Here is a 14,122-nt window from a genome sequence, read left to right as displayed (position 1 = left end):
CATTGTAATGAATTTTGAGGAAATGTTTATGATATGTAACACTTCCTTTGTCTCCTGTTTGATGCGTGAGGAGATGTTTGTTGCTGATTAATGAGCAGATTACAAAAGATAAATGTTATCTGATAAATGTAAATCACACCTGATGAGGATCAAACCATTAGCCAGCAGTTAATCCCTCTCTGCTCGGACCATTTAATCAGCATTTATTGGTCTGATGGGAATAGGTTTTCGCCCGCCGAGGCATACAACCCCAATTTGTAAAGATGCATCGCGGGGAACGCAACAAGAATGAAGCCTTGAAGTATGAGAAAAAGAACTTAATGTATCATGACTGGTAGCCATTAGCACATATTGTCTGTCAATTAAAAAGCTATTTGAAAAATCATAAAGACTCACTTCACATTTCAAATTAACAGCAAGAATAAAAGCATTGGGAAAAAAAAAAAGAGAGAACTCCCCAATGTGTTGATTGTTGCTGGAAAATTAAAAGCTGCTTCTCATTGGAGGCTACACAAACTATTTCATTAGTCCATTATTATTTTTTTTGTATAAATGAAATGGGATCATTAGTCTCTCAGGAAATTCTGGTGAAATTAAAAATGGTTGGGGGATCTATTTTAGCATTGCAAGGTGGAACTAGACCAATCAGAATTAGTCAACCTTTTAACATCAAAAATATCATGGAAATGCTTTTCTTAAGATTTGAAATGAACAGCAATGAACCTGAAAAAAATGTGAGATCAATTTGAATTTAAATACCTGTAAATACCTGCAGCTAAACACTTGTGAAAGTTGATCAGATAATCCGTCTTCCTGGAAGAACCCTAAAATCCACACCTGTCCTCAAATAAATCCAACCTGTAGTATTCCTCAAGGACAAAATTGACAAGGCCCGAGATTTTAATGGCAAAAGTTAAGAATAAATTATTCATCAGACAGAATGAATGACTAGAGCATCAGTGATCTCTAAGGAGGGACTTGTTTTTTTAAAACTTTTGCAAACGTGAGGCATGAGGTTGAAGTGAAGAAGGTCTGGATGAGAGGCCTCGCCTTTCAGCAGAGACGTTGGATCTAATTGGTCCCTTTTTATGATTTCTCTGTGTTAAATCACAGGCAACAAGCGTGAATCACTGGTTCTGGTAGGAGAAACAATCATCCGTCTCATTTTCATTCTTGGCTCATCGAATTTTTATTTTTTTTTTTAAATTTTTGGTTACATTTGTCAAAATTTGACTTTGTAATGTAGGAGCCAGTTGAAAAACCTGGACCGAGGCGACGCTGAGAACCATCTGCCCCTGACAATGATGCCTCTTTATTGGAGTTAAATCATTACATTAGTGTCTGAGCTGGACATACCACTGGGCAACAGTCTAGTCAGCTCCTTGGCACCCAGCGGCCCGGCAGCCGTGCCAAACAGGATCTTGTCCCAAGCAAATGTGGGCCGAGCCTGATAGCGGTTTCCATTTCTGTTGAATAGACTTTAACCCAAACCAGCAGCAAATACGGAGAGCACTGGTGAAGTACAACACCAACACGTAACAAGAATTTATCCAGGGAGTCGTTGTACACATTTTTTTTTGCCGTGACTCCTCCTGTTCTGCATTTGCATCATTTAAAAAAAAGCATTTTTTTTCATAGCAGTTTTCCAGCAGTGGATGAACTTCTTATTCATTATTGTAAACAAAGAGCTGTGATTTGGTTCCGAGCAACAGAAAGAAAACGTATTTTACTTCTGATCTTGTTCGAAATGCTTCTAATCAAGCAAGAAGAATAAACAGAAAAACGATTCCGATTGAATGATTGCTTGGTTTTGGTGATATGATTTGTATTGACTCCTAGTTAGCTGCGTGTTGGGAATAAGGACAGATGAGTAGACAACAGGACAAAGAAAGTAGGTATGGAAATGTGTGCAAAGACTGGAATCTCAATCCGGTTTGGTTCATGCTCAGCCCTTTGTCACAATTTAACACTCCTCTTTCTCCCTATTTCCTGTCACAAATCTCTCAAGATGTTCTGTCTCATAAAAGCAAATGTCTCTGTCTCATTTTCTGAGACTACAACCCTCTGTCTTCCCCCATTCTGCCGCCGCCACTGTCTGACAGCTTCATTTCTTCTACTTTCATTTCAACTATTCTCACATTAAAGTGTAAAAAAAAAAATACCCCAAAGAAACCACAATTTGATATCTCCAAAAGGATTCTATGGCTTTTTCAGCATCTTATTTGGAGTAAATTATACTTTTGGAGATAGACAATTAACTCATGATCCAGAAATCATTCATCGTGTGACAAAAATCAACATCAACCTAAACATGCAGACATTAGAATAGCAGGAATTCATGTTCACAGTGAAAGACCTAAGATTTAGATTTAAGATTTGAATTTTTAGCATTAAATGAAATACCTAGTAAATTCTTTGGTGGCTTCTGTTGTGCAGTTTGTCCCCTCAGTGTTGTTAAAATTATTTATCTGTCTGAAAACAGCCTCTCAGGAGACTTTGACATTGTTTTTCATCTTCTGTCTTGATATCTACTTTATGAGGTGATTATTAACATTAATTTATGTCAGTGTGTGTTTAAGTTGTGTTATTTTGTTCAACCCTCAGGCTCAGGGTTCCTTTTTATGATTTGATTTAATGGAGATGCAAATCTGATCCGTCCTATCAGCACTGAAACAATGAATTAGTTACTCTTGAAAAATGTGTCCAGATTCAATACAACCCCTTTACCATAAATTGGATCCTTGTTTACTGTGTTGGCTCATCAGGTCCTGCATCAGTATGGAGGGGGGGGGTGTCATATAAAACTTGTGAAGAGAGTTGTTGAACCTCTTTTGGGAAATAAAACGCATTTAGAAACTTTTTTCTGCAGTGCCTCGACTTGGCTCGCTGTTGGAGGCTACCTGTCCTGCTGACCAACGCCATCAATGACGATAAATCGACACTCCTAATCTTCATTATTCATAATCACTGCCCCCACAGTACCATTACTGAATGGGACACTCATTTTGGGGTCTCCTCGGCATCTTAAATGTGACGTTTTGTTTATTTTTGAGGGTGTTATTCCAATGTTCATTGGAGACGTCACTGTCCTATCTGGAGAAACCTGAAGAGCACCTTTCACATGATTATGATATTCTGCACATTAAATAATTAATGTGAATCTAATCAGCTTTTTAATTAATTTTAGAAATGATCCCCCTCCATTATCAGAGGCATTTATGACCAAATACTCATTTTGATCATAAATATTACATTCCTGCACCCGCAGCTGCCAGTGTGGATGGTGTCAATAATAACATCAATGTTTTAATGTTGGCAATTAATCATGACACTAAACTTGGGAGTTTTTATTGTTCTGTTGTCTTTCTTGTGGTACACTGTCACAGATTTATGATTATACACCAGCTTCCTAATGGGGGATAATAAGTTTAATTAATGAGTCAATCAGGAGATGTTCTGTCACATCATCTTCCGCTGTTGTCATGTTGATTCATTGCCGAATCAATTTTGTGTGACATAAACTAAAGATCTGGGGAAGTTTTTGTTTTTTTTGTTTTTGTTTTACCACATCTCAGTTTAAGTTAAGTCTTAATGCCATAGACACCTTTTAAGTCCATTTATTATAACACGATTCATGCTAAATTCAGAAAAAATGGACCACAGGCCCAGAAATGCGATGACCTGCCTGCAGCCGTATCACTGAGGTTCTGCTCATCCCAGTCAAATGACATTTCAGTTGTTATAAATCAGGCGTTACGTCTTAATGTCCCTGTGTAGTGACCTCTTCCAGGCTTTTTCATGGCCGGTATTAAAGCCTTCACTGACTGGGAGGTAACAGCTGTTCAATCAGACCAAAGCAGTTCAGAGTTTCAGTGAGAAGAGTTTTTTTGATTTTAATGTGCTCTACAGGTGTAATCAGAGGTGTAATTTATTACTGGGCTCATCTGGTCCTTACGCCGGTACTGATATAACCGCAGGAGGGCTGGGGATTTTTAAAGGTGCAGATGATTACGAAAATTGCGCCGGTAGGTGGAGGTTGTCTTCACGTACTGTGTAAATTCAAACTGGTGGAAGCGAAAGTGCCTCCGTACCTGACGGTTCTTGGTGAGGCCGTTCGGTACATCCAGACGTGACAATAAGGTCTTCTTGAACACATTTGTCGTACCCGGTTTTAATTGTGACTGCAGAGCCTTAAAACATTTCCGTTGGTATTATTCATCCATCACTTCCTAATCCTCCTGCTGAAAGGTCGATCCTCCTGCCCCCCCACAGTCAGCTAGTCGGGACGTCCTTGAACAGTAAATTGAACCCCAGTTTACACCCTTGCTGTAAATGTCCTCTATGTCCCAGATCATGCATTCAACTTCACAACAGAGCTTCCTTCAAGAATAAAGCAGACATCCCTTGTGATGAAGACTTCTGGACAACTTAGGAACCAATGTCTTTTCTCTAAATGTTTTTGCTGAATGTGCAAAAACGGACTGCTAGAAGCTGTTAATATGTATGATTTATTGTCTTAAGCTGTTTAATGCAGTGTTATGTAGAGTTCACTGTGTTTTAGGGAGGTTTTTATATAACAGAGGCGCTGCGCTAACTTGGAAATGCATGCAAGGTAAATGCAGCATTGACATTGAAAAAACCCACAACCCGAGTCATAAACACTTGTCTTGCTGTGACTGCAGTGGTTTTATTATTTTCTTTTAAACATCACCGCTCTGCTTTAAATGCTCAATGAGTCCTTGGCAGAATATGACATTTGACAATTTGATCTCTCTCTTGGTTCACAGAACGGCGAAGCGTCGCTCTTTGAGGTGAACATCCGTTACGTTGGCGGGTTGCTGTCGGCGTACTACCTGACAGGAGAGGAGGTAAGATGAATGGATGTCTGATAATCCCTGCTTCCTTTATCCCCCAATCAGCCCAGCAGTTTGAAGTGTGAACTGATTTTGACTGCATTTGCTTACGTCGATGCATGTCGCCATGGTGTTGGTTTGTTTATATACAGACAATATAAAGCCAGTTATCACAGATTTGAATTATGTTGACTGGAAAATAAATAGATCACTAATCCTGATGGTATTATCCTTAAAGTTTCCAGTTTTTAAGGCTCTGCTGCAAAAGAAAGTCTTATTATGACAACCGTGTGAATGGCAGTGTGTTCGAGTGTTCAGTATTTCAGACAGTGATGTACAGTTTTAATAGACCTTTTCTTTTCAAACAGTTTGTCTATATCTGGGTTCCAGGTCCCTTGATTTTATTTCCTGATTTAAAAAAAACAAACAAACATGAAAAAGTATCACCAAAACGGATAAATCATGTAACTCGTCCTTTATTGTGCTGAATTCAGGTGTTTTTCCAAAATGTGGATGAAAGATGCAGATTACACAGTTTATAAAACAGATAAAACTGTTCAAAACTGCAGCATTAAATCTATTATTCCGTTTACCTCTTCCAGCCTGACTCCTATTCGCTTCATCTCATCAAAGTTAAACAACCGAATCAAAAATAACGATCTCTAATTATCCGTTTGGGTCAAACGTGCTCCCATTGCATGATGGTTCTGCAGTATAAATGTGACAAAGTCGAAGGGGGAAAATGACAACAACCGAGTGTTTAAATTTAGGAGGTAGAGGAGACGAGAATGACTTTTTTTATGCATGAAGAACTATCACAGTTGTGTCCTTCAAGAAGTCGCGCCAGTGAAGCGGCCTCAGCTACTTTGCGTAAAGACCTGCGATATGATTGACAGATACCAGCTGTGAAATTTTATGTGTGACGTTTTGGCCTTGGAAGGAAAGTTATTGTGGTCTGCAAAAACCTTGGATAAGTTTTTCAAAAAGCACATCTGCCCAGCATAAACTGTCCAGTTCTTTATCACTGCATTGTGCAGACGCAGGAGGTCGGACTGTCGCCGTAATGAGTATCTGCCTCCAGCAGCCTTCTGGAACAAGCGCTCCCCCCTCCATGTTCTGCAGTTGTATTGTTCTGAACAGTGGTAACAGGCTCTAATCTGTGCAGAAGCAGTGTAATAGGAGATGGGGATCCAGCAATGTGTGAAAACTCAAATTGGTTTAATGGACATTGATCTGAACACGGAGCGATTTCAGTGGAGAGAAGCATAAAACCGTCCGCAGCTGCTGGGCGAGTGAAAAATGAATGCAATGCAGAATCAGCAACCATTGAATCCATTAGAGGATCAAATAAATATGAAGTCATATTGACTGACGGATTACTTGATTGATCATATGGTCTTTTGTGATTGGCATCCAGCGTCATCAATCAATCAAGAAAATCAGTTTCCACAGTTTATTATAATAAAGTATATCGAGTAGATAAAGAGTCATATTAAGACCTAACATTCCCTCACATGGTGACAGGATGAAAGAAAACAGGACAGTCCTTCATTCCTGGTGGACGGTCTGGATTATTTACAGTCATGTTGGTGATGATAATACATTCTAAAGTAACTGCATCATTAGATGTGTTTTGAGATATTAGGGGCCATCATGATACCTTCAGGTTCAGCTTTTATCTCCTGAGGAGGTGCCTGAATTACCGTTAACTGATTTCATTTGAATGTATATAATTAGGTGTCATTTTTATATCATTAAAATGTTGGTTTTCCCTTTCTATTACCCAAAGTAAGCATATATAAGGAAAATCATATTGGTTCAAACATAGAACCTTGTGGAACTCCATTTTTGATTCATCATTTGCTTGTTCAAAATCTGATAAAATTCCTTCGAGCATTCCTTTTATGGAATATGAATGTTCAAACTCTTATAACAGAATGTAAAAATCAAAAATATCTAATGCAGCATGAAGATCTGTGAAGAATTAGAAACCCTGGAGCATTTCTTCTTTTCACCACGCTCAGTCTACATTTAGGTCTTATAATAAGCATTTCCACCCATCTTTGTTTTTCATTTACTTTTCTTCATACTGCTGTCCTTCCTTTGTCCCTTTCTTTACTTCTTTCTCACTATTAACGGCACACGATCTTTCTTGTGAGATGGAGCACCCCAATTTGCTGTCCTGACGGACATATCAATACCCTTTACCCCAATGTGATTATTCATACAACACACCCGTGTGCTTTCATTTAAGGGTGTCCAGGAAACAAGATTTATGACTTCCTGATCCCCTTCCTCTGTATTCCCCCCATTAGGGCCCTGTTTTAGGAGTCTTCCGCTCCATCCGAATGATAAAACCGACAGATTGAAGGTCTGTCACTGCTGCCGAGTCTTAAATCACTCAGGATACAGTGTGGGAGACTATTACCGGATCGTGGCTCCAGTTTGACCGGCAGACATTGGGCAGCTGATGCCAGCATAAATGATTGCTCGGGAGCAGGTGATGATTATGGCTCCTCCTGGGATGGAGTTTGCCGGCGAAGTGCTCGGAGCGGAAACAGGAGCAACACCTAACCATTAATAACCTCCTGTTGTTATTTTTTTGACTCGGTGTGTGTTTAAGTGTGTTTTCTCCAGGCCCCGGAAGGATCCTGGTCAGTCTTTATGTAAACAGTCCCCGATGCAAACGTCTCGCTTTAAACGCGTCTGTTAGCCTTTGTCCTTTTGACACTTTGTCATTATTCAACATCACACGCTTCCACTGGCAAAAATACAAATTACAGAGCAGGTGTTTCATGCGCATTTACTTTTATGTTGACCGTTTTCTCTGCTTTAACAGTTTTATTTTCTTTTGGGCAGTTTGATGGAACTAAAATGGAAGTTTTGCTTGCTTTTGCATGGCAATACATATTTACTGGCCTCGGCTGGATAAACAGACGTGTGTTGCTCCAGTAATGTTTCTTTTTTATTGGTCCAACCAACTCCAAACAGAAGACAGGCCATCATAAATTGTCGTCCATGCAATGAAGTTCTTTCCAAGCATCCTCACCTCTAATACTTTGGTGAATATTTTTGGAATATTTCTCATCTTCCTCTGTGAATATATGACATTAGCATTACCATGCATGTTATTTTAGATGTTTGAGCAGGTTCCACCTACATCGCTCTTCACCTCCATATAGAAACGTGTTTGTATGTCAGCTCGACCTCAATTTCTCAGTGCAGCTTGCATCATTCGTCAGTGTCCATTTACACATCCATGAGTATAGAGTCTGTGTGGCGGTAGAGCTTTTTTTTTTATACCCTTTTACCTTTACAACAACAAAAAAAAATGTTTGTGCGGTGGGGAATTCAATCAGCCTTGTGTGAAAATTGCCTACAGGCTGAAGCGAAGCAGCGCGGAGAGGAGGCAGCAGCCGGCAAAGCAGAAGAAAGACGTGTTCATATGTTCATCAGCAAGACGGAAGAGTGGACGGATAGCGAGAGAAAGGGGGATTTGGAAGACGTGAGGAAGGCAGGGAAAGTGTGTTTATATGCTGATCAGAAAAGTTCGTGAGAAGGTGATGGAGGGTGGGGGGGTGGGTGGGGGAGCAGAGGGGAGTAGGAGTGTGGAAAATAGAAAGAAAAAAAAAAGCAACTTGTCATAAATAGGATTGTAAGGGAAGGAATGACGTGTTTAAAGAAAACTATTAAACCCCCTTTATTAGTGTGTTCTCAACCCCCTCCCCAAAAAATCCGTATGACGACCCATAGCCAGGTATTATTGGAAATACAGTGTTTGGTTTTTCACTTACATTGAGTTCTCATAACAAAGTTATGAAACTTCGAAGTTAGATTTTTTTTTTTTTTTGAGAATACAGCGATAATATTTTCTGTTTGCACAGTATATTTTTTCATACGGTTAAGAATCACAGTGATATTATTGTGTCGCTGAGCGAAGCAGCTTGTCTGCCTTTCTATGGCTTCACCGCCTCCTCAGTTCTCTAGAAGGAAATCGCTGTCAAACACCCCCTTTGTGCTGGTCTTGTTGCACAAACATCTATCAGCGTGTAGCATGGCCTTGAAAATAGTTATTTAGCCAACAACTTTAATAATACGGGGCAGCTGTGCGCAGCAGGTGGTTGAAGCGAGTCGTCTATGAATGCCAATATTGACGATTTGATCCCTGAGCGGCGCGAGAAGCTCGGATCTCTTCCATGTGGTCGGACCAGTGTCCTGAATCATATCACGTCACCATTGTGTTTGTAAAAAGGTATAAAATTTAAGGCTGGGGGAGAATAAATATGGTCCTCTTAAAAAAACTGCGTGAGATAAGACTGAAAATGCCATGGTGAAAAAAAAAAACAGTGGCTTTATCGCAAACTTTATGAAAAGATTGTGATCCTTTTAATAGTGGCAGAGCTCCCAGGAAGCGACTGGAGGTTGTGTGCCGAGTGACAACCCATCATTGAGGTGCGATTCTGAATATATTCTTCTCTACACCTCAGCAGGTTTTCAACTGCAGTTCTCCTGTAGTTTAGAAGGGTTAGCAGGAATCCAGTGGCAGGGGGTGATGGACAGCTGTCGTTCCCCCTTAAATATAACAGACAGGAAGGTGCACATGTTTTATTTATGCATATAAACAGTCTGACACTGACTCCATCTCGAGAAGTATAGGTGATGTTTAATTCTTTATGTAGTGGGAGCAAGTTTTGTCCAACTTTTAACGCAAGAAAAATTACTCAGGAAATCACTAAAAACTGAAAATGTCAGCCGCTAAAACAGAAGAACTCTGGATTATTTTTCACACGGCTGTATGTTTTTGAAAAGTGACTTTTTTTTTTCATAGGGAAGGGCCCCCAAATTCTCTCGCATAATTGGTCCTTCCCCATGTGTGACAGACTATGTCTACCCATCAACAATATACATAAGCAGAGGAGAATAAAGACAGACGGGGAGGAGAGTTCGGAGAAGAAAGCAGAAAGGCAAATAGCCGGAGAGGGATACCGAGTGAGACAAAGTAAGGAGAAGAAAGATGAAGGCGACGGCGGAGACGGAGAGAGGAGGGATAAATTGATAATGATAGCATGAATGAAAGGAGAGGAAAATATAGAAATGAGCTGCACGGAGAGGGGCATATATTCCTGGACTCATTACAATCACCGGCAGCGGCAAAACCTCCATGAACCTCATTTTCTCTGCAAAATCTCATCAACAAATAAAGGTCAGAGGAATCTAAAAATAAACCTTCAGATGCATCAGAGTTGATGTTTTCTGTGCTGAACCCCCTGCTGCATTTCTCCGTTGGGTGAAATAAACTCTTTTCATGTATTGTTCCCTTGATTTACATTTTATGTCACTCACAGGTATTAGTGCCTGTAACTGTTTGATGCTTTTGTTTTTGGTGTTTGCAGATTCATCACTGATCTCAATCTTCATGTTTTTTTTTTTTTTTTCTGTTTTACAGCATCATTATTCCGCGCCAAGGGAAGAAAAAAAAAAATCACTCTTTATGTTATTTTATAGCGCGCGCCGTCATGCGTTAATAGAAGAACGAAGTTTGTTCTCAGTCAGAATGAGTTGACCTTTACTCGCTGCTCGACAAGAGGGCACTCGACAAATTGATATTCATGACGCAGCTAATAAGCAGAATGTATAAGACTCAATCACAACCTGTTGGGCAGGAGGGAGATGAAAATGATCTGCTTCACTACACGAGCCTGCATGTCTGATTTTGTCATACCTCGCAGCGCCGCAGCAAAAATCTACTCATCTTGTCATTTCTCCTGCAGCCGCGAATGGGGTCGTGGTGATTTTATGGTGATATTTATACGTGTTTTAAATATTTTAAACATAGCTCGATCTTTATTTGAAACAAAATATTCAACCCTCCGCTGAATTTTTTTTTTTACTTGGGTGAGAGATGCCAGAGAGATTTGTGTCCTGTTTCGGAGAAGCATTAATAGATTTTTTACTGCCAAGATGCGATGGCGCAATTTACATAGATTAAACCGTACGTGGATAATGGATATGTTGGCATATTTGACCTGGAGATGAATTCCTCATTGCATGCATTAGGTATTAAACCAGATCAGAGATCTCCGTTTAGCTGGTTAAGCTAAAAAATTGGTAATATTCTAAGTCACCACTGACGCCAAACCCTGTCGTGTCTTCTGGTAACGTCTCCTCCACATTTTGACCTTGAATTGAATAAAATGTGAGCCCCACTGGTTCAGCGGATGCTGATTTCATCAAGACAAGGACATATTCTCTTCCACTTGAAGGGTACCGTCCCTCTTCTGACACTTCACCCCCCATTACTTCTGGCTCCCACTTATATCAGCTTGGTGGGGTGGGGGGGGTAGGTATTTGTTAGAAATAGAAGATATGATCAGCCTGTATGGACGGGGTTAATATATTGTGCTGTTTGGTATGTCTGGTGGGCACAAATGAGTGGCAGTCCCATCAGCTTCTCCTTCAGTGTTATCGTTGCTAATATTTTCTATATAAATGCGGTTGACATGGAAACACACGTCTGATAAGCATTAGCCCGGCTGCAGACATTAGCATGTAGCCCAGAGTACACACACATGGAACCGCTATCATGTCTGTGCTGTAGGATCTGACGTGATGGAGCTGTTAACGTACGGCCAGTTAATTAATCATTCAGAGGTGTCATGAAGGGCATGGTCAGACATTTCCTTTTAATTACTTACGCTAGTCATAATAACTCATGCTTTTTTTTCTTTTTTTTTTAAAGAAAAAACTGAAATCGGATTTGTCTGGTAGTACATTCTGTAATTCCTGCATTGAAATAAGTTTAACAGCAGAGTCATAGATTTATACAGTAAATAAAAGTTAGCCTGAACTCATCACACTGCTGATTTCTGCTTTTACGTTTTTACCTATGTTTCCTCTTTCCAATGAGCCAGATCATTTTTTATTTAAGGAAAACTAATTTCTCCAGGTCAGATGGGATCATAATCACACGGTAACTTGCCACACGCCGTCGTCCCCGCCGGGCAGAGCCCCCCTCCCCCCCCAGTCCCAAACCCTCATTCTGCTCCATGGACACACATCCAATCCCAATTCGTGCAGAAAAATAACTACTCTCTTGGACATTTCAGTTTTATTACAGAATCAAGAGTCTCCAGATAAGAACAACATCTCATGACTTGGCCGTTCACACGTCCTGCATCCTAAAGCTTCGTTCAAATATTATTTGCATCAAAGCTTGCTGCTCATTTAATAGCTGTTTGGGTCTTGTTCATAATAACTCACTCACTGAATAAATCCGTCACTCAGCAATAAGCTAGAAGCTCGTTTTGGCAAAGATGCAGCCGAGCTGATCTTCTCGGGATGTATTTCTGTGGCTGATTGAATTATTACATGATTAACAACACAATAGTGTTTTTATGCTGCAAAGACAGACGCCGGAGCTTTTCTGTAAATTGTTGCCCTTGAATGCATCCCCATCCTCTCTTCTCTTCATCAGTCTATTAGTTCCCCTCTATGAAAACTCTTCAATTAGCCTTAGTTTTGTTGTTGTTGTTCTTTTTTTTTTTTTTTTTAGCTTTATATTGCATTCATGCTGAAAGTAATTGCTTGGAAAGGCTTTGGCACAACTCCAAATGAGCCCAGGCCTCAACAGGAGCTCTGCTGAGAAACAGACGGATCTCGGGGGCTCTTTTTCAATCGTTCTGGACGTGACACGAGCCAAACTAATCAAATCCTAGAGATCATTAGGATGTTCTTGACATGGTTAGCAGCGTAGCGTCCATGTGGCTTCATTCAGACTTTGCCACAGGGCCTTATTTCCAAGCGTCGGTCTGAAGCCCTCTGAGGTTGAGAAGACATTTGGATAAAATCTGAGTTTTTAATACAAACTTTTGATTGACAAGAAGAATTATGAAATCAAGAGTAAAACAAGTTTTTAGCTCAGAAAAGGCAAAAGATTGCATTTGGATGTTTTTTTGGTAGAAGAGGCGCTGTCATTATACATAACACAGCGATATATAAGTGACCAATGAGCTGGCTCTTATAGAAACAATCGATCCTCGCGGCTTCAGCCTCGATCGATATCTTCCTGGAAATCCAGTTTGTGTGAGTGTGTGCATTGTGTGTTTGTCTGTGTGTGTGTGTGTGTGTGTGTGTGTGTGTGTGTGTGTGTGTGTGTGTGTGTGTGTGTGTGTGTGTGTGTGTGTGTGTGAGTGTGTGCATTGTGTGTGTGTGTTTGTCTGTGTGTGTGTGTGTGTGTGTGTGTGTGTGTGTGCGTTGTGCGACCGTTGGCTTATCTGTCTCTGGAGGGGTTGAAGGATTGCATTCATATCATGCAGTTTAGCAGCTTTAAAATACAGGACAAAAAAATTATGCTTATACTTAAATAACTCTAAAGTTTATCGGACCGTGTCGAACCTCACGCCTGCTTCCAAATTATGTTTAAATATTCAGATTCAGAGTTTATCGGTCATTGTGATATAAATAAGGGCGAATTTAGGGGAAAACTTTTCATTGAAGCTAAAAAGGAATTTTTTTAAAAAAGGCCATGGAAATTAATTTTGTCCACGTTTGTTTTCCTTTCCTAAATGCTCCGACTGCCAAGAGGGTTTTTTTTTTTTTTTAAATTCAGACAGTATTGGGCCGTAACCAATTTCTATGCTAAAAAAAGACCCCACGGAATCAGTTTGGATGACAGCTTCTCTGAACACGAAGCTGGAGAAAGATAAACATGTGCCGGTGTGAGTTTCTACATCTTTTCTGTGTGTGTGTGTGTCTTTGTCTGTGTGTTCTTGTGCCGTGTACAAAACAACGGCTTTTCTCTGAATATGAAAGGTGCGGTACATTGAATATGACGCGCCACGCTCCAGAAACATCAGCACATTGTCACAGAGAGAAAACAGGATGGCCGCAGAGCACAGCAGCAAACACTATCGACAGCTGAGTTCATCCAAAGGGAACTTTGGGTCTGGGGGGGCAGTAGAGGTGGTGGGGGTGGAGGTTACTTAGGAGTAACGTAGGTGACTGAATAGTTTTGGGGCACGTTGGGGTAGATTCTCATCGTAATTCTTGAGGGGATCCATTTGGTGAAACTGGATTTCTGTTCGGGGTTTGAAGACTTGGCCTGTCAGATCCCAGTTGGTGATCCATCTTCAGACCTTCAACAGAGGTCCAGTTGCTTCTGGATATTTTTTTTTTGTTAATTAAACACATTAAACAATATCGCTAGCTGCACCTAGAATGGTATTGTAGTTGTGGAAATCATGGAAACATGGTGTGTTAATGAGAGGAAG

At 40.3% G+C, this 14,122-nt stretch overlaps 1 protein-coding gene across 3 annotated transcripts in view; it reads left to right on the top strand.

Annotated features, from left to right (window-relative positions):
• LOC137601306 (mannosyl-oligosaccharide 1,2-alpha-mannosidase IC) overlaps nucleotides 1-14,122 on the top strand; it is a 134,746-nt gene that overhangs the window by 85,835 nt on the left and 34,789 nt on the right. For all 3 annotated transcript variants that reach the window (XM_068323450.1, XM_068323449.1, XM_068323451.1), the window contains exon 4: nucleotides 4,788-4,868. In XM_068323450.1, coding sequence (XP_068179551.1) covers nucleotides 4,788-4,868 — 81 coding nt within the window. The remainder of the gene's footprint in view (nucleotides 1-4,787; nucleotides 4,869-14,122) is intronic.

This window comes from Antennarius striatus, chromosome 9 (assembly GCF_040054535.1).
Source record: "Antennarius striatus isolate MH-2024 chromosome 9, ASM4005453v1, whole genome shotgun sequence".
NCBI classification, from domain to species: Eukaryota; Metazoa; Chordata; class Actinopteri; order Lophiiformes; family Antennariidae; genus Antennarius; species Antennarius striatus.
This window is presented reverse-complemented; position numbering and strand designations above follow the sequence as displayed.